General features: G+C 46.9%; 1 protein-coding gene across 2 annotated transcripts in view; it reads right to left on the bottom strand.

Annotated features, from left to right (window-relative positions):
* The window catches only part of LOC149367801 (putative 4-coumarate--CoA ligase 1), a 108,638-nt gene extending 88,647 nt beyond the window's left edge, over positions 1-19,991 (bottom strand). The window contains exons 1-2 of one of the 2 annotated variants that reach the window (XM_089557498.1): positions 19,799-19,987; positions 6,113-6,265 (exon numbers count right to left, since the gene is read on the bottom strand). In XM_089557498.1, coding sequence (XP_089413624.1) covers positions 6,113-6,235 — 123 coding nt within the window. In that variant the 5' untranslated portion in view covers positions 6,236-6,265; positions 19,799-19,987. Of the gene's footprint in view, positions 1-6,112; positions 6,266-19,798 lie in introns of both variants that reach the window. The other variant, XM_089557504.1, reaches the window with a different exon arrangement.
* Positions 19,992-26,889: the final 6,898 nt, after the last annotated feature.

Genomic DNA, 26,889 nt, shown 5'->3' with positions numbered 1-26,889 from the left:
CGTCCGGCCTCGGAGCTTCTCTCTTGCCCTAGGTTTGGCGAACGTTCGCACATAACCATGCTGGTGAGTCGGACATCCTCGATTCCTCTGCGTATTTTGTTGCTAGCGGACGCTATTGTTGTTGTAGCAATAAACGCCTTGTTTGTGCCAGCCAGAGTCCTTCCTTTGTTCCCTCAGAGCAAGGCCCACCATGATCCGCATGAGATCGGTAGCGCGTGCGATGACAGGGTGGGGCCCGGCGGTATTTATTTCTCTCAGCACCGGTTAAACGGGTGAAACCTATTTACCGTTCCAATTAAAACCCCAGAAGGAATAAATACGCGCATGTTTCCCTTTGTGGACGATGGCCTTGTCGCTGTCCAAGAAGTGTGCCGCCTCCTTGGCTCGAAGATGTGATGAGGGTTTTTGAAGAGAATGCAATGGGTTTGTCCTTCACGTTGAAACTCAGGCAATAACCTGCGGTTTCTGAACGACCGCCCATATTTGGGGTACGAGCCCCGACAGCGAAACCCTTGCTTGACCGCAGGTCTGCTCACTAGAGGAATCTGAACTCATTTTTTTACCGCGGGAACTCGATCTACACGTTCCGAGCATCCTTAGAAACTTCGGATTAGTGTACTGCGCGGTCGATTCCCTTAGTTTAAGTCGGATTAAACGTCCCGGATCCCGCTTTTTTTTACCTCGCCGCGGACGATAGGAGGGGTCAACGAACGCGTGGAGTGCCTTTCGGCCAGTCCCGTGTCGTCCTTCGGAGTGACACGTAGCGATGGGCAAAAACAAAGTCCACGCTTACTTTTATTTGTTTGGGCCTAATCTGCAGCTGCGTTGTCTCTGACTGGAGCTACTGATTCAAGGAAACCTAAAAAAAGAAACAAAATAAAGTCGAAAGCGAAAACGTCACGCGACTACCTGAAAAGCACTCCACGCTTCAGTTGATTCCTCCTACCTTCCGCGGCGAATTAAAAAAAAAGGCGGGAGCCAGGACGGTTAATCCGATCTAAATTAGGGAAATCGGCCTCACAGGACAATAATTCGACGTTTATAAGGATGCCCAGAATGTGTAGATCGAGTTCCCGGCAGTAAAAAGACGAGTTCAGAATCCTCCACTAGTTGCAAAAGCGCTTTCACCTCCTTTTATGTGTCCCCAGGTGGCACTCACGCGCAACAGAAACTTTCCACCCAAGTTGCAACGTCCTGCTCCCCCGGCTGCCACCACGAGCAGTTGAGACTTCTGTAATCCACAATTATCAATTTACTAACAATCAATTACAGGTTTTTCAAAAACAGGAGTATCAATGACTGACAATAAAGCGCGTTTAATTGCCAAGAACCAATTACAAATATCGGTTACAATTATCTATCATTCGATTACAAGTCAACATTACCAATGCACAATCACTTTACCCACCAAGGTCATCGATTACAATCAGCACTACCGATCACCAATCATTATTACAGTTACCAATCACTCTATAGGTTACACTTCCCGACATACTGCGGCACTACATACTCATAAACACATCCCCAACACACGTTACTAAGCTATACACAAAACGAGTTCACTAGGTGCCCATCTAACGCTGGAACCAACGAGCTTTCGAGGCCTATGCTCAATGGTCGTAGGTTATTAACTGCAAGGATGGATTTCGTTGTGGTATGTGCTACAGAGGACACTAAAGAAAGGGTTTGATTTAAAATCCTACAGTACTCGTTACAATGCGCCTACTCAATATGATTACAAGCCATATGACATGATTTTCCTCATTAGACTTCATAGCCAGCGGAAAGCGCACATCCAGGACCGCAACGCTGAACTTCTCGTTTCAGCCAGAAGCGATTTCAATCGAATGATGCTCCAGCTCGGGGACATTTATGATGAAAGAGACTTTCTATGGATGTGTTTCTGCTGTTGACGCGGCATCTTTGCCGCCCTTCTGAGATGTGTTGTTTTCTGTCAAGCAAGTACAACGCAGTTACTAGGTGCATGCTCTGTAAATAATTTGTATATAGGCCCTTTCTCTACATACATAACCTCGTGTAGTAAATGCAATATTGAAAAAAAAACCTTTCTGGCCTATGCGCTCCGTGCCCGCCTGGCACGCAGATGGCCTCAGTTTGACACCTAATGCCGGCTAATTTCTTTCAATGAATTACTTCTGTATTGTGAAATTACCCGATAACATCAACCTCCTTGCCACTTTTGACTTTGTTTGGACCCTCTCCTGGTTTGTTTGTTTTATTTCAAACTTCTTGGATTTTTTCCGCCTTACGCAGGACGACGGACGATGCCAAAAGAGCTCCTTACAGCTATCGCGTAATAATTCGTCGTTCCTATAGTGAACGCAGTTCATGCTCCTGTTTTCAATCTACCTTGCTTTACGTGTCGCGCTCCATTAAATAAACGCATCGAGGGTTGCACTTGTACGCAAGCCACTGGGAAAAAAATTCAGCATGCAACCGCTTCCTCCTCGCGTCGCGAACTTGGCGCGCAAAATGGCCGCTGTCGACCTGCGTTTACGTTAAAACTTCCAAAAATCAGTGCGTGAAAGCCTTTCCCTACAACAGTTGCATTGATGACTGCGGCATCTGTTATTAGCTGCAACCCTAACAAATATATTTAGTGACATTATCGGAGGTTGCAGCTGCTATTGGCTGTGGCAGCTGGACAGAGTATGGGAAAGGTACCTTTTGAGTGCAAAGAAAAGTATATGACCAGCAAAGACTTGCGCTCCGCAGCCAATGCCACAAAAACCTTGTGTCGAGGAGAAACAGGAGCTTGTACGATGTAGGTTTTCGTCTCCGTTTTGGTTAATTAGTGTGAATCCGAGGCCAGAAATGCATTGCACCCAACTCTGTGCTCCTCCTTCTATACCTATAAAAAGAGAACGGTATGAGTTCTCTGCATTTGAAAAGGCATATGTAACCAAATAGAATTGTGCTGCTTATAGGTAAACTTTTGCTCTAAACTCTAGCCCTTCAGAATTACTGTAGCCTTAATATTGGTATTCTACACTGAGCCATTTATCCACACACTGACCTGTGCTTAGTAGGAAACTTGAGCCCTTCTGGCAGCAAGAGCAATTTGTAGATATGCACGGAAGACCAATCTGCCGCATCTGGGGTCAAACTGCATTCCGGCCGCAATGTGGCACCAGCTATAAAGACGGACAGGCATGCAGAAATGCGAGGGGCAGAAGGCTGTACAATCAGCGGAGAGATTGATTTATGATTACAAATGCTTAGGATGTTTGCAGTAGTAATGGGGGGAGCTGATGTGCACAACATACTGAACAGTCATCACCATCATCACCAGCAGCAGCCTGACTATTCCCAAAGGCCTCTCCCATGTCTCTACAATTAACCCGGTCCTTTGCCAGTTGCGGCCACTGTATCTTCACAAATTATTCCTCCTCTCCAACATGTCCGACCAACAAAGGGACAAAGAATAGGTTGGGGCAACCGAAAAGGAAATAAAAATAATATGCCCCTGCCTGCACCACGTACGTAAAACAGGCTTAACACAATTCAAAAATAAAAGAATAGGCTCGTAGGCAAATTGTAATTTCACCACCCTTAGGCGGAAAAGTAAATAAAAAGCGAAAAGCTACTATAGCGACCCACAGCCGGGGGAGCGGGCCCGGGGTGACTCCCCTGATCTCCCCTGAGAAGTAGCGGAAGGGAAGGGCAGAAGGATGGGAAAAATGGTTGTAGGAAATGGGTTGGGACAAAGGTTGGGTAATGGGGGCAGCGAGGTTTTTGTTCAGATCCTTCGATTATCTCGACTCCATTGCTAGCCTGCCTGGCCAGGGCAGGGAGAGCATCGAGATTGCCCAGTGGTGCGGCCCCACTCACGGGATGCCCGACCACCCATCATATGCAACGGGCTACGACCGTCAGAGACAGGAAAACCTAAGACGGTGTCAGTAGCTACCTGGGGCTCCTCCACGACACTAGGAAGCTTTTCCAACCTGCCGGCTACTCGCCGTCGAGTGCTTTTCGCGGTTCTTCAGACACCGGAAGCATGTGTGACGTGGTCCGGCCAGTAGAGGCTTAGGTCTTCGGCCTAACGGCCCCCCGGCCCTCAGCGTCATGACTTAACACCTCCGCTGGGACCCATCTGTGCTTCCCTCCATCCAACGATGCACTTATTTCCTCCCCTAGCTTGCTCTTCTCCTACTGAGGAGAGAGTGTTGAAGGCCGGGCGACCGGGCCACTAACCAAGAACGTGGCTTAGGGTGAGATGGCCCTGGCCTACTCCACCGGTACTCCACAACATCGACGATTTTTGCCAGACTCTTACGAGATCGTACTAGGCCCTCATCCCCCGGCGTCCCGCAAGGCCGTTAAGCTTGCGGCCGGCCGTGAGGCCGCTTCCCCGATGCGCCGTGTCCTCAGAGCCTGGCTACTATAAACCGCCGCGCGGACGTGGTTTCTCCGTAACCACAAACCGACGCGTCGGTAGCCAGACTTGCACGCCCCCGCGTGCGGAGGAAGGTAGCATGTATTTGAAAACCTTTCGTTCTTTGGACATGCCTTCGGGCCGGATTTCGTGGGTCCCACCTGGGTATAAACCTAGGCCTGCCTCCGCTCAGGCATCGGACCTCACGCGCGCGACTGGCCCTCACAGTCGCCTGGGAGTCGCTGCCACACCCATGGGGTTTTGCATCCCCAGAGGATGGGTCCCGGCCGTCCCATCCCCACTCCTGGCGTTGCACCGGAACAAAGCCTAGTAGCCGAAACAACACCGGCCCGTATCCGGTGGCGGGGGGGCACGAGCAGGCCGCACAGTCCGATTTCCCGACCCACAGGCCGAAAGCTTCCCCTTGTATCTTCACAAACTTCTTAATCCCATCCGCCCACCTAACTTTCTGCCACCTCCTGCTTCGCTTGCCTTCTCTTAGAGAACACTTCGTTACCCTTAAAGACCAGGTGTTTACCTTGCCTTTGCATTACATGCCCTGCCCAAGCGCATTTCTTCCTCTTGATTTCGACTAGAATGTCATTAACCAGCGTTTCTTCCCTTACCTACAACGCCCGATTCTAATGTCTTAATTTTACACATATCAATTTTCTTTCCATAGCTCGCCGCGTTGTCCTTTACTTAAGCTGAACCCTCTTCGTTATCATCAACCTTCCTGCTCCATAGGGCAGTACCGGTAAATACAGCTGTTGTATAATTTCCACTTCAGAGATTTCGGTAAAGTGCCATTCATGATCTATGGCAACCTGCCATATGCGCTACGCCCCATTCTTATTCTTCTAGTAATTTCCCTCTCATGGTCCGGATCAGCCGTCACTCCCTACCCTACGTATAAATATTTCCCTGTTACTAACAACGCCTCGCTACCAACTGTGAACAGATGTTCTCTTGATACACTGTTGAACTTTGGCTTTGGCTCTCTGCAGTTTATTAGACTCACCGTTCAGCTCTGCCTGTCTAACTTTGATCGTGCTTTGCAGCTCAAGTCCTCAGTAACTTTTCAAGGCAATGTCATCAGCAAATCGCGGATTACTTAGTTATTCTCCATTAACTATTATTCCCAACTGTTCCCAATTTAGGCTACGGAGTATCTCCTGCAAAGAGGCGGTGAAAATAGCATTGGTGTGATCGTGTCTCTCTGCCTGACACCCTTCCTTATTGGAATTTTATCGTGACTTTATGGAGCACTATGGTAGCTGAGCACTCGTTATTGATATCTTTCAATAATTGCGCACAACACTCTTCTACACCCTAATGCCGCAATGCCTGCATGACTGCTGAGGTTTCTACTGAGTCGAATGCTTTCTCGTAATCAATGAAGGCCATATACAGGCGACGGTTATAATCTGCGCATTTCTCTATCGCCTGATTGATAGTGTGAATATGGTCTGTAGTCGAGTGTCCTTTACAAAAGCATGCCTGACCATTTGGTTGGTTGAAGACTAAGGCTACCTTACTGAACCGTAAGACTCCTGAAATAGAGCTCGTCTTTCTCACTGAGCGGATCTCTACATCGCTCACTCACCAGCCGCCGTTATGGGAAGCGCCATCTGGCCCCGTTACAACTGCATTCGGGCCACTCGATGACGGCAGAAACCGGTTTTCATCGCAGAGCGAAATAAGCATGCTCACCAGCGCTGCCTTGTCAGGATTTGTGAGCAGCTTCTCTCTGGCCAGCTCGTAGAAGGAGCACACGGGGATCTCGATGCTCGGATACGGCGAGTACACGACGTTGTCTTCGATGCGGGCCTTCATCTTCCCCGAATTCGGAGTAGCTAGGAAGTTCTGTAACGCAGACGTGGCATGATTCAGGTGGTTGCCATAGAGAGGCGATTAATAATGCAGGCTGTGTTGAACGCACGACTAATTTTATTTTGATAATAACGAGTTACGTGATGCACGGCATATGAAGCAGAGGTGTAGGGGCATTCTAGTGTGCACTTCACTAATGCATAAAAAAACGACCCATTTGATCGACTAATAGATAACCAAGAAAAGGCGTTATAAAATCGCAGTGGTGCTGGTTCTATGTCCTGAGCAGCGATTGCAGTCCGATATAGCGGATACATCTCAATGATAAAATTGAATTTCATATTAGTCACCGCGATATACAAAATGCCCCCTTTTGCTAATACGAGATAATAGTCGAGAATGACACAATTCCAGTTGTGATCCTAAATTTAAAAAAATGCTACTCTCGGTTGTCCATGATGGGAAGGATGAGACATCGTCTTGCACAGTAATGCAGGGCAATGACGCATTTAAACAATCAGATGCCTGACGCCCTCCTTACACTGCCATAAGAATACTCCGCCGTCACTTCTAGCCACCGTGAAGCGATTCATTCAATAAAACAGTACGCATGCCGAAGAAGGCTGCAGCATCGGCCTTCTTTGGCAAAGTGGTTTTAAGGAGAAACAAATACGCAGTAACTGTCTCCCTTTTCAGTACACACCTCAACAGAGCAGTGAGCGATATAGGAAAGAGAGAAAAGGGTGCCGTAGTGGAGGGCTTCAGAATTATTCCGACCACCTAGGAATCTATCGCGTGCACTGGCAACACACGGGAGCAATCTGGAGCAAGAGCTTCACTACTCTATGTTTCGCCAAGGTCATCGGGTGCTGCATTTTGACATTCACCAGAAGGAGCGCCGGAGGTGTGGCTGTGACGTTTACTCGCCGCAGTTGCAGCCGCTGGGCCGCGGCTCCGGCCGTCGCCGCGATATTGATCCGACCGCCGTGCGCCTACCAACGCTTCGCCAGATGTGGTCATGTGATTATTGACGTCACTCGGCGTTTGCTTAATAGGCGAGACGCCGCCATGCTGCTGTCGCGTGCAGTTTCGCCATGGATGAGATTGCGGCTGACAATGTGCCTGAAATGCCTGCGAGGAATTTGGACTATGTACAATACGCTGCGTCTGATCATACGGCTGAAATATCCTGACGCGCTGCTTGTGTACTGAGAAGACGAGGAGCTAAGCGCGGTAAGGCAAAAGCCGCCACCGAGAAAGAGCCCGAGCAACGGCGCGCTAAGCGGCGGTACCAAGATTTTGAGAGGCGTCAGGGGAGAGCAGTGGCCCAAGTTGCTGCGTCGGTGAAGAATTCTGTAGCATTGCATGACAATCCAGTCTAACCAGCCGTAGCCAAGTGTAATGGAGCTTTCGCTCTCGCTAACCTGGTTTAGAAGGGTTGAACCCCTGCCAGTTTTCGTGCGTTCCGCCTCCATCGAAACACGGCTGTGCCTTTAAGTGCTGAGGCAATACTTCACGAGGTGCAAGCAGCTTATCAAGTTTGTGTGAAATGTGAAATTTGATACAACTCGCACTGCGCAGAACCAAACGCCGTCTTCATTACCTCCTACCTGCGTACGAACAAGGTAAAAGCATCCGCTTAACCTCGACCGCAGCTTAACATTAGTCTGATATTCCCTCCAGACGTGCCGACGGCCCAGCAAACCACGACACGATGGAAGGCTAACATATCGTCTCACATATCGGAGGAGGAGCTGCGCCGACTACGCCGCACTGATCTACTGCGAAAAAGAAGACGGCGTCAATGTCACTCTACAGTTCCCGAGGACGTGACTAAACGCAATTAACTTGCGAATAAGCGAAGGAAGCGCCAAGCCTCGCCAAAACACCGCAACAGCCAGGCGTTCGCCTTGAGGAACAGTGCAACTGAAAACGGACAAGACAATCATTTTTCTTTCCATACCTCGTTCCCTGTCCTTAACTGAAGTTGAACAATTTTCGTTAGACTCCATGTTCAGTGCCGGCAAGATACAGCTGCTATAGACTTTTCTCATGAAGTAAGGGAGTAATTACTCATTGACATCCACCCAAGCGCGGGCATACGGCTACAAAAGAAAGCTAAGCGGTGAAGCGGCGATCCCTGTGCGAACAATGGACAACGACGAATTTTTCTTTACTACGAAGTTTCTGAGAAAGCTGTATAGCTTTCCTTTGCAGCCGTATGGCTGCGCTTGGGTGGACGCCAATGAATAACTACTCATTTACTTGAAATCTACTCCACCTTGAGGGATTCAATTAAACATTTTACCAACACTGCTTCCACTTCGGGACTTCGGGTTTTTGATCAATTCGCTCTCGCCCTACCATAAGCTTGCCGTCCCAGTTAGCTTAGTTGGTAGAACGACTGCTCCGGTGAAGCGGTGGTCACGGGTTCAAACCTGGCAACAGGACGGATTTTTCTTTAACTACGAAGTTTCTGAGAAAGCTGTGAGCTTTCCTTTGCAGCCATATGGGTGCACTTGGGTGGATGCCAATGAGTAATTACTCCCTTATTACAAATCTACTCCACCTTGAGGGATTCGCCTAAACATATTTCACCATACTTTTCTCGTGCGTAATATTTTTAAACTGAATTTTTTATCTGAGAGAATCTGGCAAATGCGCTTCACCCCATACTTATTCTTGTTATTTTGCCCTCGTGATTTAGATCTGCGGTCACTACCTTACCTCAGCAGATGTGGTCCCTTGCCACTTCAAGCACCTCGCTACAAATTGTAAAACTTCTGTTTTCTTAAGAGACTGTTGAACATTACTTTTGCGTTTCTCATATTGAGTTCTGGACCCAAAGTACTGTTCTGCCTCTGTAACTTATTGATCATGTTTTGTAGTTCATCTCCTAAGTGAATGAGCAAGTCAACGTCTTCAGCGAATCTGAGAGTGTTGAGGTATTCTCTGTTAACTCTTATCCCCAACTGTTCTCAATCCAGTCCTTTGAATTCCTGCTGTAAACAGGTAGTGAATAGCATTGGGTACATTGTGTCGTCTTGCCTGACACACTTTCCTTTTGTTGCTTACTTTTTGGAGGACTATTATAGCTGCGCACCCACTATTGATATCTTCCAGTATTTTCACATTAGGCTCTTTTACACCCTTATACCGGAATGCCTGCAGGACTGCTGAACTGTCTACTTAGTCAAATACTTCGTAGCAATCTGTAAAGAGTATATACAGGGATCGACGATATTCTTTACATTTCCACCTGATTGATAGTGTGAATGTGATCTACTGTCGAGTACCTTTTACTAAAGCCTACCTGATCATTTGGTTGACTAAAGACTAAGATAATCCTGACTCTATTAGAGATTACCCTAGTACATGCTTTGTAGGCAACGAACAGAACCTGATCTGTCTTTCATTTTTCAAGTCCTTGACGCCTACTTTCTTGTGGATTAATATAATGTCAGCGTTCTTCCAAGCTTCTAGCACGCTCGAGGTCATAAGGCATTGCGTGTACAGTGTGGCTAGTTTTTCGAGCACAATCTCCTCTGCGTCCTTCAACAGATTTACTCTTACCTGATCTTATCTTGCCGCTTTTCCGCTCGTAATTGTTCCTAATGCTTCCTTTCCTTCTTTCATTACCGGCGGGATGTTCCAGTATTGTGCGCTACTGCCTCTGTCATTAACATCCTGATTACATCTGCCACTGAATAGATTTATATAGACCTCTTCGGCTACTTTGACTATATTATCCATTCTGCTAATGGCATTGCTCTTTTTGTCTCTTAACTAATACATCTAATTTTCGCCTATGCGTAGTGTCCTCTTCACCGCTTTGTGGCTACCTCCGTTCGTTAGAGTATGCGCGATTCTCTCCCAAATGAATTTTCTTGTGTCGGCTGATTTACTACAACTGACTAACTTTGATAGCTCTGCCAGGTCTATTCTGTCTGTGGGGCTTCTTGCTTTCATGCTTTGGCGTTTCTTAATCTGATATTTCGTCTCCTGAGACATTTTGCCGGTATCCTGTTGAACAACCTACCGGCTACGCCTGAGTCACAGTCTGTAATCATAGCTCTCAAACTATCGTTCATAGCTTGAAATTTAAAGTAGCCGTGTTAGTCAAAGGCAAATATCTCTTCTGCAACGATAACCTGAATTCCTCTACTTTCTCTGTTACCACGGACTCTTTAATGGGCTTTCGCTTATTTCTTGGCTTCCCTCTTGAGGCGTGAGCTAACTCGAGACCTTATTTGACACCTTACCAGCCTGCCCCTTGCATAACTAGGCATTGAAGTAGTCTATCAGTACAATGTACCATGCTTTCACTTTGCGCATTGCCGATTCCAATGCGCTCAGAAACTTTCTACGATCCGTTCATCATAGCGAGATAGGTGCTTTGACCTGTACTGCCCTGAGTTTCTACCTCTTATGGAAAACAACTACAATAGCTGCCGCCCTCTCGTTAATCCTGTACATTTCCTCTATGTTGCCAGCTATATCCTAACTGATGAGGAATCCCACATCTAGTTCTCACCTAGCATGACCTTGACAGAATTTTAGACCTTGAGCTATTTCTCACCAGAAGTCACACTTGCTTGATGTGTTCACCAAAGGTCAGAAAGCCCCTTCTTTCGTTCGGTTCGCAGCACTCAAGACTGCTGAAGGACTGCTGAAGTCCTCAAGATGTCATTTCCCCACCGGATTGAGGTCGTTTTCCGCCGGGTGAACAGACTACGTGAAGAAGGCTTTCCATAGAAGAACGTTGCTCGATTGACGGAAAGAATTTTTGGAAAGCTGGAGAAAACGGCTACACCTTCTCCTGAGGGGCACCAGAAAGAGATACGAAACAAGGTCGGTCGCATGCATCCCATATCTGAACAGTGTCTCGCAAGGTCTAAAAAAGATCGCAGCGTCACACAGTGTACAGGTGGTGTTGTCCACCGATCATACAGTTGAGAAAGTATGTGCTGCAGCGCACAAACAGCTGGAACCCGCCTCTTCCAGAAAATACGTTTAAAAGTGCACTATGTTGCATACAGACAAGTTCATTTAATGCAAAAAAATGGGTGGTGTATAGGGTTCCTTTGACAAGCGGAAAGATATTTATGGTGAAACGGCCAGGTGTATAAATGTAAGGTTGAAAGACTCAAACGAAAACATTTGACAGAAGTCTGTCCGGTTGGGAAAATTAATTTAGGAGAAAGATTACTGACGCCAACCAAGTTAATTTTAGAGAAAACACGACGTTTCGGGGCCGGCTCGGTTTCTTCTTCGTACGGGCGAGGCGCAGCTTGGCTTTTTAGTAGCGTCAGTAATCTTTCTCCTAAATAGCCGCCGCGGTGGCTCAGTGGTTATGGTGCTCGGCTGCTGACCCAAAAGACGCGGGTTCGATCCCGGCCGCGGCGGCTAGAATTTCTTTGGAAGAGAAATTCTAGAGGCCCGTGTACTGTGCGATGTCAGTGCACGTTAAAGAACCCCAGGTGATCGAAATTTCCGGAGCCCTTCACTACGGCGTCTCTCATAGCCTTAGTCGCTTTGGGACGTTAAACCCCATAAACCAAACCAAACCAAACCACCTTTCTCCTAAAGGTGGAAAGAGCATGAAAACTCTCTCGACAAGCAAAAAACCCCTTCTCCTAATCTCGTGCTGTACTGCCGCCAATACAAAGAACATGATCACCCTTGCTTGCCGGACTTGTGTAATACGTCGATAGCATACAAGAGAAGTAACCAGATAAGCAGCGAAATTTTCGAAGCATACTGCATCGCTAAGAAATCGGACTCGTGCGTGGCAAAACCGTCCGTTGCTCTACAGGGAAACAAGATAGCGCTTCTTGATAAGTGCCTTTATCTGCTGTGTAATCGCTGATGTTTCTCGGTGTTTTCTTTCGCTCTTGGCGCGTTTCACCTTCTTTATTTCCTCAGTTTTTCATTAAACCTTCAGTTGTTAGTCAGCACCCGTGACGCCTTCTCTTTTGTTGGTTCTTTGCCTCTTTATCGCTGGTCTTCAAGATGAATAACGTCCTTGTCTTAGTTGAGGCCTTTGTCTCTCAAAAATTTAGGGGCCATTCTGATTTCCTAAAGTGCGTAGAGGCAAAAGCGTTTTCCGCACCACTTTGACTGCCTCTGTGGCACTGGTGACGACACCACTCGATGACGTCACAAAAATTGAATATTTAATAAGTAATGAAAAATTGCTAATTAATTGCTAATTACTGACTCATGACTAAATGATAATTCTTGGCAAATTACTGATGAATGACTAAATGCTAACTAACTGCTAATTAATGACGCTTAACCTTCGCCTTTAGGAGTGCAACGCGACAGCGTGTTGTAGCGCTGCCAGGGAGTCCACGGAACGCCACCACCCGTTCGGCACGATGCCTTGCCCTTTAAACGTAGCGCTTTTTGAGGAAAGGAAATGGCGCAGTAATTCTCAGTCATCTTCGTTGACACCTTAACCACACCGTACAGGAAGGGAGGAAGTGGGAGTGAAAGAAGAAAGAGAAAGAGGGGCCGTAATAAAGAAAATGAAAATTGTATTCGAGAATAGGAAATCACGCAGTAACTCTCTCCCATATCTCGGTAGACACCCGTCATCCGTTTCTAAAGGAAGAGAGAAAGTGGGAGTAGAAGAAGAAAGAGAAAAAGGGCCCGTAATGAAGAAAATGAAAATTGTATTTGAGGAATGGAAATTACGGAGTAAATGCCTCACATATCTCGGTGGACACCCGGCAAAAGCGCGACACCTCTGCTGACAAGCTTCTGCTACAACCTTCTGTCGGTAACGATGAGGCATTAAAGGTTTTCGCCTTAAAAACTGGTTCCAAACACAGTTCTCCGCTTGTCTGTTTCTGACGAATACAGTGGCAGTATCCCGAGCTGACCTGCTTTCAGCCTGTTGCAGTGCAAATAACTCTCCTTATCACATCCACTTACTTTTATCTAGTGTCAACGACAGTCTAGTTATCGGGAAGAATGAGGTATTTCGCAGAAACTTTTTTGTTCAGCTACCTTACTCTAAGCACCAGGTATGAGTAATGCAACGCAGCAGCGGAACGCGGTGCTCAAAGAATGAGGTGGATTTCAGTACATTTATACCTGAAACTTATTGCATGTAGCAACACCCCAGGTCAATCGGGGAAAAAACCTACTCAGAGTACTCATGGACACACGCTGGATCTCAACGCAGCCTCTGCACAGAAGCCGGTTTTTGCCTTCCTAACCAAGCACTCCGAAAGGCGCCGAAAGAGTTAAACAGAGAAGCTGTGACGTGGCAAGGCCACAGAAGCACATTTAATGAAGGACGGCAACGTGCATCGAGCAAAAGCGAGACACACCTCATTTCTGATACCAACACTTCGGTCGTGGTCTCGTGTGACCCGAGGAGCGCGGCTCGAGGAGCATAATAAATTCGAATATGAAATCCCGCATATTCTGCGAGCACTGGGGGGTGAAGAGCCCCGTGCAGGAACCTATCGTTCAATGTGCTGCAGTCTGGAATGCTTGTATGTACAGTGGTGAGCAGCCTTGTCTAGAGCGCTCGGGCGGTGCACTTCCTTGCAAACAAATCCAGATTTTGTGGCAGCCTCTAGGGTCCAGCTGCAACGCTTGCACGGAAGTAACGCCAGATAGCCTCGTAAACAAAGCAGGCACGAAAACGTTGCCCTGTAATGAGGGGCTGCTCTCTAATTTCGGTTTTTGTTACCAAGTGCGCACTGCTCAAGCGCTCTAGACAAGGCTGCTCACCACTGTACATACTGAAGGCCAACAGCGCACCGACGCAGACAAAGTAGAAGAAAACACAGTACAAGCGCTGTTTTCTTCTACTTTGTCTGAGTCGTTGAGCTGTTGGCCTTCAGTATGTACCACCAACTCGCCCGTTTGGCTATAGTGTTTTATGTACAGCGCCAGCCACTCCAGAGCGAAGTTGAACCCCTGGGGCTCACGCCAGCCGTTTTGGACGGCATGCACAGGGACCGGAAAATTATATCCCAAGTTTGACCGCGGCCAGTATTTGTTTATACTTCGGGGACGATAACTAAACCATGAAAAATTCTGCTATACTTGTATTTGTACGCCCTTTGCCTTCAATTATTGCAGTGGTCATCATTGCTTTTAATTCTGAAGAGAAAAAAGTGGAGATGCAGAGATCGGCCTTCATTCGGGCGTATGCCCACACAATATAAGCGAATCTCGCAGCACGTACTTTATGCGGCCTTTTTACGCAGCCGCTGAAGAAATTATAACAGCATGAAGCACTATACACGAGTAATGACTGCGTCCGTCCTTCCGTGCCACCCAGTCTTAGACGTGGCGCTTTTGGTCAGGCGATACTCATGAAATAGCCGGGATCACTACCGAGGTCGAGGAACTTACATTTACTCTTAGTCCTCGCTAGCCTCCTTCCAAATGGCAGCTCACACCCTGTAGAAAAGCCATTTGCCTAGGCGGTACGCGTCACTGCTTATGCAGACGACATCACTCTGTACTTAGCTGATGAACGCAGCCTGCTTGAAACTTTAAATGTTTTCCGTGAGTACGCCTCCTTGTCTGGGGCTGCTCTTAATTACTCGAAGAGTTGTTACTTTTTTGTGGGGTCTTCCCAGACTCGTATACATCTTCAATACCTTTGCAGTGGTGCGCGCAGATGCGCATTTTAGGTGTGACCTACGACTGTGCTGGAATATGGAATGGTGTGTGGTCTTCGGTCGTCGAAGACATTACAGCTCGTGTGCGAAGGGCGCAGACATTCGAGTTGGCTCTGCTTGAGAGGCGCTACCTGGTTCAGTCCTTCATACTTGGTGCCTTCTGGTACCTCTGCTACACTGTTAAACCACCCCTCCGTTTCATAAGGCGAGTGCAGACTACAGTTTTTTCGTTCTTTTGGTCAGGCGGAACCGAGCTTGTAGCCCGTGCTGTTCTTGGACAACCACGGGAGAGAGGAGGGTTTGCCTTTCCAAATTTGTCCGTCACGTCCTCGCTGTTAGCGTTGAAGAGTCTTTTGCGTATCCTGCTAGGAAACGCATCTCCGGCGCGAATCCTGGCTCGGTACTTTTTGGGCCCTTCTTTACGCTTTTTGGATCCGCCGGCCCCTGTTAATCATGGACCCCAGTCAGAGCAACCTACCGCTTTCTACGCTTCATCAGTGGCCTTTTACAGGCATGTAAGAGCAGTAGCACCTGCTGTCAACATCGTTGCAGACCGTGTGGTGGACATTATGGGCACACTATTGTTACCTGTTGTGCCGGCGTCTCGCCGCTCACCTATGCGCCGCGTTCAGTGGGCGCGTTTAGCGTCGACACCTCTCCCAGATCATCTACGTGACTTTGTCTGGAAACTTGGCTGGGCAGTTCTCCCTACTTGTGATCGGTTAGAGCGGTGGGGTGTGTTACGCTCCAGTACCTGTCCGAATTGCCCGCTTCCGGAATCTAATCGCCACGCTACAGTCACCTGTGTTGTAGCGCGTGTCTTTTGGCGCGCGGTTCATGCGGGATTTCGTGGGCAGGACATTTCGTGCTTCGTCTCCCGCGGCCGCTTCCCCAGCGGCCGTTTTGCTCGCCTGTTAATAGTTGCAGGTCTTTTTAGTTTATGGCGCAGTCGATGCGCCGCGGTCGCTAGTGGCTTTCGACGCCGCGCTGTGTGGCCAATTCTCGGCCGTCTCCGACGGGAGCTGATTAGTTTTTTGTCCGAGGAACTCTTTTTCTTGGGTGAGGAAGAGTTTCTCCGACAATGGTCATGCCCATTTATTTCTGTTAATAACGGTCGTCTTGCCTTGGTTTTTAGACCAAACTGGCGCTAAGGTCTCCTTTTCAATGTTTCAATGACTAATTATCGACTTTTCGCTCTTCTGTCAATCGGTATATATGCATTCTAATTTTACATTGCCCATTCCTGTTAGTTACTTAGAAATGTTTATGGTACCTGTTTAATTGGCTCACCTTACATGCTTAATGTCATGTTAATGTGAATGTATCTTGTAACCTTGGCATGTGTACATATGTAAATAAATTTTTTCTAAACACGCCTAGGCCAGACACGCCAAGAATGTATACGGCTAGACTACGAGTAGCGTCCTGAAACCTGGTAAAATTTCTCTACAAACAAGGAGCAGAAAACCATCCGAGAAAGTCAGTTTTTGTTAGGTGTAATGCAGATATTGAAGCTTTTTATTTGTTTAATCAAAGCGCTTTTTGTCCCGTTACAAATTAAGTGGCAATTGTTAGTTGTTTTCTTTCCGAAATAACCCCCAAAAAGCTAACTTGAGTAACAACTGTGTGAATCCGAATTTTCGTGACACAAATGTTTACCCTTGAACTGTACATAGCGTAAAACCTAAATATAGGCGTCTAAATCGCAGAATTATACCAGGTCGCAAGCATACGGAGCACTGTACCTCCAGTATCTTTTGAGAGCCCTACAGCAACCTAGTCCTGGCCAGCTCTTGATCCGTGCCTATTTTCAAGGCCTCTTTCTTTACGACTGGAGACAGTCATGTTGTGTTCTTTAACGAGATACTTTGACGTCTGCGAAAGGTGGCGAATGTCTAGCCTACCTGTTTTAGTTCCTATCTGTACTGCGGGCTCTGATTAATTCGTTCAGATTGTTGTTCGCTGCGACTGCGCTATATTTTCGCTGTCTCGTTAATGTAAAATATCGGTGTCCAAACAAACTCTTGAAAAGCTACGACTTCCTTCTTACTACGAATTGGTTTGCCTGTTCAGTGAGAACAATTTTTCATGTTCAGTTGAGTTTTATGAATTAGTGTAATACGGCTGCCTGACGCACAAACGATATGCCAAAATACGGCTGCCTGACGCACAAACGATATGCCAATTCCAGCGAGTGAACTTTGCCTCATTTCCCCCTTGAAGAGTAACTTTGACAGCTGGTTGCTCCATTAAAAAGGAATCTTTTAACTATTGTTACACGACGGTCCACTACCCTATTACGGGGTCAACGTCTTCAGCAGTAAGCGCAACCTAACACTCTACATTATTTCCGTATTACTAAAATCTTTCATAAAGCTATTTTAGAAGTACACCTTCACAAGTTTACTGACAAACTAAACCATTAAAAGGCAACCAACCAAAAATATCAAGAATGCCTTTTGCGCCTGCGAGTGGAAGATTTAATCAGGGTTTAGCGCTCCCAGAATGAAATGTAAAAGTGATTATAACATTCAGGGGAGCGCCGGCCTCCCTGGGTGCCCAAAATCCTCCAACGGCTCCGAGGCAGGAACGAGGAGCAAAACTTCTGTGTAGAGGTGGCGTTTTTTTTTTAAGGTCACTAACATAAAAGGAGATGTGCGTGCCTGATTATGATGCCGGCTACTCCTTTGCACAAAATGGAAGGCAAAAACTTGAAATGGTGACCTAGCGCTCAACAAAGCAAAGTTACAGCACACAGAATCGACAAGACAAACAGTACAATTGACACGCCAGAAATCTTTAAATAGAAAAATAAATTATATTTAATGATATTGCCTAGTGACAAAAATTGATGATATACTATAAGCAATGGTATGTACTAATCATGGTAAACGGTGTATAAACTGCAAATTCAATCAAAGCAAAATAAACGATGAGCTGCAACAATAACGGTAGGACATACATCAGATACATAATAGAAACACGAATAAATGATTGCCAGGGCTTTAGAGAGCAGCAACAATAACGATATCACATACACCATGTTCATAATAGAAACACAAGCTGGCGCCTTCTTGGACGATGTCGGTGCGCTCGCGGTCCTTACGCGCATACATCTCCCACGAAAAAACACTGTCGAAGTTGCCAGCGCCATTGAGTTGCGAGTTAAGCTTATTAAGTGCAGTGCTCACAGCATACTGCACGACAGGTGTCTCCACACAAGGCGGACGGAGATCTCCGGAGGTAAATGACGCCGGCACTGCTCCCAGATATTTCCCCGAAGTAAGGCCGCGCCGCTATATTGCACAGGAATATTGAGCGCAGAGGAAAATTCACTTCTATGATACTGAGGCTGCGCACGTTGGCAGCTTGAAGTGGGTGCAAACTGAGTGATGTGAGTTCACCGAGCTCACTTCCAGGCCTTTTGTTCTCTGAAGAGCGCCAGCTAAGTATATCTTGTGCAATCCAACGAGCGGCACCAAAGGCGGGTGCCATTTGTTGAAAGTGGCTCTAAATTTGCCCTCGTGACAGGGGTATAAAATCTGAGGTTCTGCCTTGCTCAAGAGCTCTACCTCTTCTACGATGTTGTAAATGGTGCACGCTAAAAAGTTTATTTTGTGTTCAGACCGCTCATCTGAGTGTTTTTCGAATCTTCTTGCACTTTTCGCTTTTACAGAAGATATCCATTGCTGTATGATTGCTGCCTAAACGAAACGTCGACACCATTACCTTCATTCATTGCTGAAGTCGATACAGGGTTTCCGAATGCTTTTTTTTATTTGTAAATTTCGCCAGTGAGCCAGCCATCAAGGTAATGCATCGCGTAAAGCTGAAATTTGGGCGCGTTGGTAAGTGGGGAACAGCGCAACAACGGCGGGACACACACACAGAAGACAAGCGCTGTGTGTGTGTCCCGCCTTTGTTGCGATGGTCCCCTTAACATAATGCATCGCGTCATTCATTAAATTATTTGCTTTATCCACATATGCTGCGATATTTGACTTACTCCTTATTTTGATTTGATCTCGGTTGAATATGGAGCCTTCCACACGTATCCCTTAGCTGAGTTGATGGCGTTGACTGCTTCCTATTCGTTAATGATGACGCATCGACGTTTCCCACTTTTGGATCATTGATTCAAAATTTTACTTTATGTCCTGTCTTATCTGGTAGGCCTTGTGTCGAAGTTTCAAGTTTCACCATTTAGAGCCTGATATTTCCTCAATATTAGCATCGGTGGTTCACTCAGTGTACACGTATGGTGCGATATGGTACAATATGTGTAGTTTATGGCCCTAAACCTGTATACGGGCTATTGAAGTCGCCGTATCGGAGGGCTCGGGATTAACTTTGACCACCTAGGCCTTTTGTTAACTGGCGCTCCCATCGCACATACGCGCAGGCATTTCGGCGTTTCGCCTCCATAAAAATACCGCTGCCGAGGTCGGGATACGATCCCGCGCCCTTGCCCTTAGCAGCCGAAAGGCATAGGCACTACTCCAATGTGGCGCACACACCGTCTGCAGGGCTTAAGTGTTAGGCCTGCCGGGTTGAGTTGTTTATTGTAACCAGTCCGGACCGAGTCAAATTTATGTATTTGCTCTGGGAGAACAACACGTTTAACGATGTGTGCTTGATCCCAACAACGCTGTCATCTAGCAGTTATTTCTAAGCTTAAAATTGCCTCTCTTTAAATGCTCTTTTCTGCACAAGTTGTCCTGTGGTACCGGTCTCTGCTGTGGCTCAGGCAGCCTCAACGGACGCCAAAGGCTGGCATTCGAGAACACTGCGCCGTATCTTTCATCTTGTCCGGCTAACCGGACAACACAGTAAGCAACTTTATGTATCCTTGGGAAACCAGCCCTAGAAAACTGTTTTACATAGCATGCCAGAATACAATGTTCTAAGCACATACCTCAGTACTGGGCCCTCCTTGGTCAGCTGTCGGCCGATGGTAATCCCTTGGTGTTTGACAGCAGCACAGCCGACGTTAGTGAGGAAACCGAATATGCGACTTACTAGGAGCAAGACAAAGGGAGCGGCTGTTCTCGGGATCCTTTTACTGCTCTAGCGACCCCAGACAAAGGAGCGCCGATAGCGCGGTATGAAGCAGAGACCATTAAAACACAGATAACGTTTGAGGCTGTAACTGGGGCGCCATGCAATCATATCCGGTCTCCGAGTAAATGCGGCCTTGGGTCTGCTGCTTGACGCGCTGGAAAAAAAAGTGCGCCACTCACACTTATTCCCAGAGCGGTCTATGCAAATGCACTACGGCGTGTTATCACCTCGGTGCTAGCTTGTGCCACCAGACATTCACCATATCTGCGCTTTATGATGATAATTGGAGCTCAAACAACACAGAGAGAAGACAACAGGACAAGCGCCTTGGCGTTTTAGCCTTCTTTCTGCGTCTCCGTTTCGTTTGCACCCCCAGTATCATACGAACAGCTTCGAACTTGCAGAACTTTCTATATCTGCGCTTGTTGCACTTCCTGCCCCAACTGTGCAGGAAGGAATGAATATTCGCCAATATTCCTATTGCAGATGAGGAAAATGGTGACAAATGTTGACGTAATTCATATTAAGGCGATAGCATTAAATGGCCTGCTTTCCAGCAATTCCAGTGTCGGCGTGTGAGCAAATAATCACCGACATGACTCTGGCAGGTGGCGCCCTGAAATCAACCAAAGAAACAGGAGAGGCACCTACGTCCCGTGACCTTGCAGCTGTAATACAGCTTGCTCATCGGATTGAGAGGAAACTGTTTACCGTGGCAGGTGGAAGTTAAATTAATGAATGGCCACTTTGGAAGAGCAACCACGGCCGTAAAAACGTCACCGCTGGGAGCACCAACCATTGTAGGCAGCGACGCATCAATCAACTGCTGCACCACTTCGCCAAAGGGGTATGAGGACTCCCAGGGATCTACGAATGTAGAGTAGAGAATGACCTTCGGCATATATGTCAATTGACCCATTATGCTGCCGTGTCATGCCCTAAGGGGAGCTTCAGTGTTCCCTCTCCACTTTTTTTCAGTCAGCCATGACATTTCATCACGAGTATTACATAGCCGGATACAACTGAAGGATGCTGCGGCGAATGCCACTCAAATGTAGTCCTCCAACCAATGGCGCTGTCCTGTTCTCATGCAACGAGGCAGTACAAGGGGATATGGGCTGGGCATCGTTCGAAGCACGGGAAGCTAAGAGTAAAATACTATATGAAGAACGCCTGAGGAAATTGATCGATAACAGATGGCCAGCTAAGGTATTTAAATATTTATACAGAAAGAGCGTTGGCTCACAGTGGCGGAAAAGAACTAGAAAACTAACCAGTAAGTATGCAGGTCATGAGGACGGAGAAAGAAAGAGCATTAAACGACAGGTTAAAAAAGGAAGTGAAAAATTGGATGAATTCAATGGAAAACAAACATAGTGTAGAACTATATAGATGCTGGAAAAGGCAGATCAGGAAAGAATTTTTCTATGATAACTCAAGAGGCAGTGCCCTACTTTTTGAAGCTAGGTCAGGGTGTCTTAGAACACGCAACTACAAAAAGAAATTTAACGAAGAAGATGACACATGTGCAGTATGTGGTAGATCTGTGGAAACAGTTGAACACCTCATAATAAAATGTGACGGTATCCATCCGGATGTCGATGCAGGCGCAGTCACTCTTCCTGAGGCCCTAGGGTTTAAAGATACCAATGGTCATGTAAATAAATTCGCAGTGGAAGTTAGCAAAAAGCGATTGGAGGATTGGTGGCTGAAAAGCAGAGATGTGGCATAAGGTTAGAATTGTAGGAAACCGTACGTAAAGATGGTGGCGATTCTTAATGAGAATTGCCAACACAGTAAAAAAAATATAAAGAAGAAAAGCTGAGCATGGTGGCAATTGCCACCACTCCGTTTCAAAGGGGGCGCTCCTATCCATCCATCCATCCACCCATCCACCCATCCACTCACCCACCCACCCACCCACCCACCCATCCATCCATCCATCCACCCATCCACCCATCCACCCACCCATCCACCCATCCATCCACCCACCCATCCACCCACCCACCCATCCATCCACCCATCCATCCATCCATCCATCCACCCATCCATCCATCCATCCATCCACCCATCCACCCACCCATCCACCCATCCACCCATCCATCCATCCATCCATCCATCCACCCACCCACCCACCCACCCATCCATCCATCCATCCATCCACCCACCCACCCACCCATCCATCCATCCATCCATTCACCCACCCACCCATCCACCCATCCATCCACCCATCCATCCACCCATCCACCCATCCATCCACCCATCCATCCACCCATCCACCCACCCATCCATCCATCCACCCATCCTCCATCCACCCATCCACCCATCCATCCATCCATCCACCCATCCACCCATCCACCCACCCATCCATCCACCCATCCGACGTTGTGGTGGTTAATCCCGTAGTGTTAGATCGCGGGTAGCTGCCAGGTACTGTACCTCTGCGAAAAGGGATTAACCTCAACTTCATCAGAACCACTCATCCCCATTGGCTGGAGAAATTTTTTTCAGGGGCATTTGCCGCTGCGTTCTTGAATTGCGTCCGACTGCAGTTCCCGCAGTACAGGGCTAAAAAGAGATATATTGGAGAGGCATTGGCCCTGCAGAGAGCGTAGTCAGGCTGATGCTGCTGGTGATAACTTTTCCGTGTTCCCTGACGTCAGCACTGCAGCCAGGAGGCCATCAGCAGGGGATATATCAAATAGATAACATTGCAGTCCACGGTAACCTCATGGAAGTCGTTGCCTGATTATAAAGCAATGTAAAGAATCAATAACGTTTTCACTGACTCATGATATAAAAACCGTCGCGTTTATTTATTTATTACACTACCATGAATACCCACGGGACCTTACGCAAGAGAGTGGAATAAAAAACTGTAAACTCGCAGCGCAGGAAAAAACAAGAAAAGCATCTAATATAGCAGCAAAAACCTAAAGATGAGAAGAGGTGCTAAGGTAAATTAGTCAAATGCATAGTCTTCAGTGGTAGTTTTAAATAAACACGTGTCAAAGATATAGGCAACTGAAGCGGAAAGGCGGTTCCAATCGCTGGCAGTCTTCTGTTCAAATCAGTTAAAATATGCATTGGTCTGGCCCTACGGGTTGCCTACGTTACGGTGAAGATCAGTGCGAGCTAATGTGAATGATGGCTGAAAATTAGGATTGAGTTTTACCTGGGGGTTGTGGCAATCAATCTTATGAAAAGTTGCGTTTCGCGAAACATTCGACAATATAAAACACGCGCTACGCTTCCGTGCCAATTTTAATCGATTAATCGAGGATGAGCTTAAGAAGTTTGCAGGGATACGGTGGCCGCAACCGGCAACAGACAGGGTTAATTAGAGATTTGAGAGGGGCCTATGCCCTGCGGTGGGCGGAGTCAGCTGATGATGATGATGAATCGAGTATCAAAGCCGATGTCTCGTCAGAGCTTGCGCATTGCAATTTCTAGCACACTAGGGTTTTGTACAGTAGTAATTTCTTGAAGACGCCGGCATAAAAAGGTTAGGTTGCTAATAACAAAGCATGCGGTTACCATTGCTGATGTTTTAATCGCCATGCGACTGCAATAAAAGGTTGGGTGTTATATGTGCTTCTAGATATTTAGACGCTGTTATATTCGAGTACAGATGCTGAGATATGGTACGAACAAATATTTCTATTAGCAGAGCGGTATGAACCTTGAAGAACGTCTGATATAACAGAAGATCGTTAACAATCAGCGTTATTAGCAGCAGCGAATTAGGCTGCGTTACGCAGAAAGCTCGATCTCTCGATCCATGAAAAATTATTAGCGTCAGTGTTCAGTTTACGCATTCTTAAACCAAATAGTTAGCGATTATGACGGTCTAACGCTACCTGAAAAGCAAACAATATGCGGTCGACCAAATAATCAGACAGCCTTAAGTAAATGATACTATCAATCAGGTCATACAGAAATACGCAGAATATAACCAGCCCCTATACATAGGATTTACAGATTACGAGAAGGCATTTGACTCAATCGAAACATCAGGTATTACGGAATCAGGGTTTGGCGAGCATTAGTAAAAATGCTGGAATATATCTATAGCTGGTGCACAGCTACCATAATTCTCCATAAGATGAGGAATAAAATTTCAATTAGAACTAGTGTCAGGCAGGGAGACATGATCTCGCAAATTCTGTTCACCATCCGTTTACAGCAGGTATTCAGAGGCCTGGATTCGGAAGAGTAAGGGGTTAAGGGTTAATAGAGAATAACTTGGCAATCTGCGATTAGCGGATCGCTTTTCCTTGCTAAGCCAGTCAGGAGGTGAACTTCAAAACGTGATCAACGAACGGTGGGTACTGCAGGTGCTGCATGTGGTAAGGGAACACGTCTACACAGGTAGTGACGGCAGATCCGGATGACAAGAGTGAAATAACTACAAGAATAAGAATGGCATGGAACGAATTTGGTATGACATCCTTGATCATAAATGCAATTTGCCAATATCCCTCAAAATAAAAGTATATAACAGCTGTATCTAATCGGTACTTACCTATGGGGCGGAAACTTGAAGGCTAGCGAAAAGGGTTCAGGTTAAGTGAAGGACAACCCGGCGAGCTATGAAAAGAAATATGATAGGTATAACGCTGAGAGACCCGAAGCGGGCAGAGTGGGTCAGGGTATAAAAGCGGGTTAATGAAGTCCTAGAAATTAAGATGAAGCAATGGGCTTTGGTAGGGTATGTAATGCGAAGGCAAGATAACCGCTGGTCCTTAGGGGAATGGAGTGGATTTCAATAGTAGGCAAGCGCAGAAGAGGGCAGCAGACAGTTAGGTGGACGGATGAGATTAAGAAGTTTGCGGGGATACGGTGGCATCAACTCGCAAAGGACAGGGTTAACCAGATGGACTCGGAAGAGGCCTTTTCCCTGCAGTGGGCGTAGTCAGGGTGATGATGATGATGGTGATGGAAACGACCGGGCCAAAATCCTTATGAAAGAGGAAGCTAGCAATTAGGGTTCACTTTAGGACAGCGCAGCAAGCTATGGAAAGAGAAGTGACAGCCATAACATTAAGAGAGAGGAAGAGGACAGAGTGAGCCAGGAATCAAACGCTAACTAAAGACAGCCGGATACGTTGTTGGGCGACTTGGTTCATGACGAAGGGAAGGTAAGTGCGCAAAAAGGACAATCACGAGAGACGAGACAGGACGGAACGAGCGCAAATAAATGTCAGTTGAAATTTGCGCTCGTCCCGCCCAGTCTCTTCTCACGTGCTCATCCTTTTTGCGCACTTACTTTCCCTAATTAATGACATCCTAGTTGAAATCAAGAAGAAAAAATGGGTTTGGGGTAGGGCATATAATCGGAAGGCAAGATAACCGGTGGTCCTTAAGGGGAGCAGACTGGATTCGAAGGGAAGGGAAGCGTACCAGGGGGCGGCAGAAAGTTAGGTGGCCGGATGAGATTACGAAGTTTGCGAGGATAGGGTGGCCGCAGCTGGCGAAGGACGGGGTTAATTGGAGCGATATGAAGAGATATAGAGAGGACTTTGTCCTCCAGGGTCTGTAGTCAGTCTAGTGTGCCATATAAGTCATGACCGAAAAAATGACGGGCGCCTGCTGAAAGCCATGCGCCATGCTGAAAGAGAAAAAAGGAACGAATTATTTTCAAACAATTCAGCCAAATTATATTTGACAGTTTAAAACATTTTACTTGGTACACTTGTTAATGATAAAGGTGTCTAATTAGTAGAAAAATGAGCATCGCTAGAGTAGAATATTGGTAGCACGTTGCCCATCTTCTGGTTTCGGGATAAAGGTCCTGATATCTAGCGATTGCGGAACGATGCACATTAGTAAATGAAAGAAGAAGTACATGTACTAACACTTGATGTCGTCTATTCCTAGAGATGAAGAAAGCTTTAGGTTACTCTCTTTTCCCATCGAGACAATCAATCACAACTGACTCCATTAATAGATTCTGCTCCGAGTTGCAAAAGGGGAAGGACAGAGATTATAGCTGAAGAAAAGCTTTAGAGAAGACGTCAATGAGAACTTGAGGACATTGCTACGAACGAATTGCTGCGTCACTGCTATCGTTTAGAGAGATTGTTTTGTGTGTGGGAACAGCAGTGATGTCACTGAACTTTTTATCTTTATCGGATAACAGTGGCTACGGCCTTCTGTGGAAAAAAAAATGTTTTGCATGCTTTTCTATAATCTGAAAGCGATGTGATCGGAACAATCACTCATTTTGGCAGTGCGAAACCACCTGGAGCCCTTATTTTTTAGTTACAATACGCTTTAATGAGGTGGTGAACCATGGAGAACGATTCTTGCATGTTATGATGCGTAAAGCTATAACGCGTAAGAAAACGCATAAGGAGGGAGGGAGCTAGAAAAACCCTACTGGAGTAGTGAGGAACTGTGACATCAATTTCATCATTTAAAGCTATACGATTAGCACTGACATTGCACAACGCACGATTGTTTTTGCTGATCGCTTTCATAAAAAAGGCTGAGGCTTAACTTGGTTAAGCCTGGAGAATGCGAAGCATCATCGTGTCGCGTAATTTGGAGGCGCACAACCACAGCGACGGCGCGAGGTGGGCCCCCATTTCTCCACTGTCGCGACGTCATCGTGTCAAGTGGTGTGACGTCATGTATCACGTGATTTGGAGGCGCACAACCACAGCGACGGCGCGAGGTGGGCCCCCGTTTCTCCACTGTCGTGACGTCATCGTGTCACGTGGTGTGACGTCATGTATCACGTGATTTGGAGGCGCACAACCACAGCGACGGCGCGAGGTGGGCCCCCGTTTCTCCACTGCCGTGACGTCATCGTGTCACGTGGTGTGGCATCATCGTGTCACGTGATTTGGAGGCGCACAACCACAGCGACGGCGCAAGGTGGGCCCCCGTTTCTCTACTGTCATGACGTCATCGTGTCACGTGGTGTGACGTCATGTATCA

The sequence above is a fragment of the Amblyomma mixtum genome, chromosome 1 (genome assembly GCF_055824585.1).
Source record: "Amblyomma mixtum isolate Tamu chromosome 1, ASM5582458v1, whole genome shotgun sequence".
NCBI classification, from domain to species: Eukaryota; Metazoa; Arthropoda; class Arachnida; order Ixodida; family Ixodidae; genus Amblyomma; species Amblyomma mixtum.
Note: the sequence above shows the minus strand (reverse complement) of the source record. Positions and strands in the feature narration are given on the sequence as shown.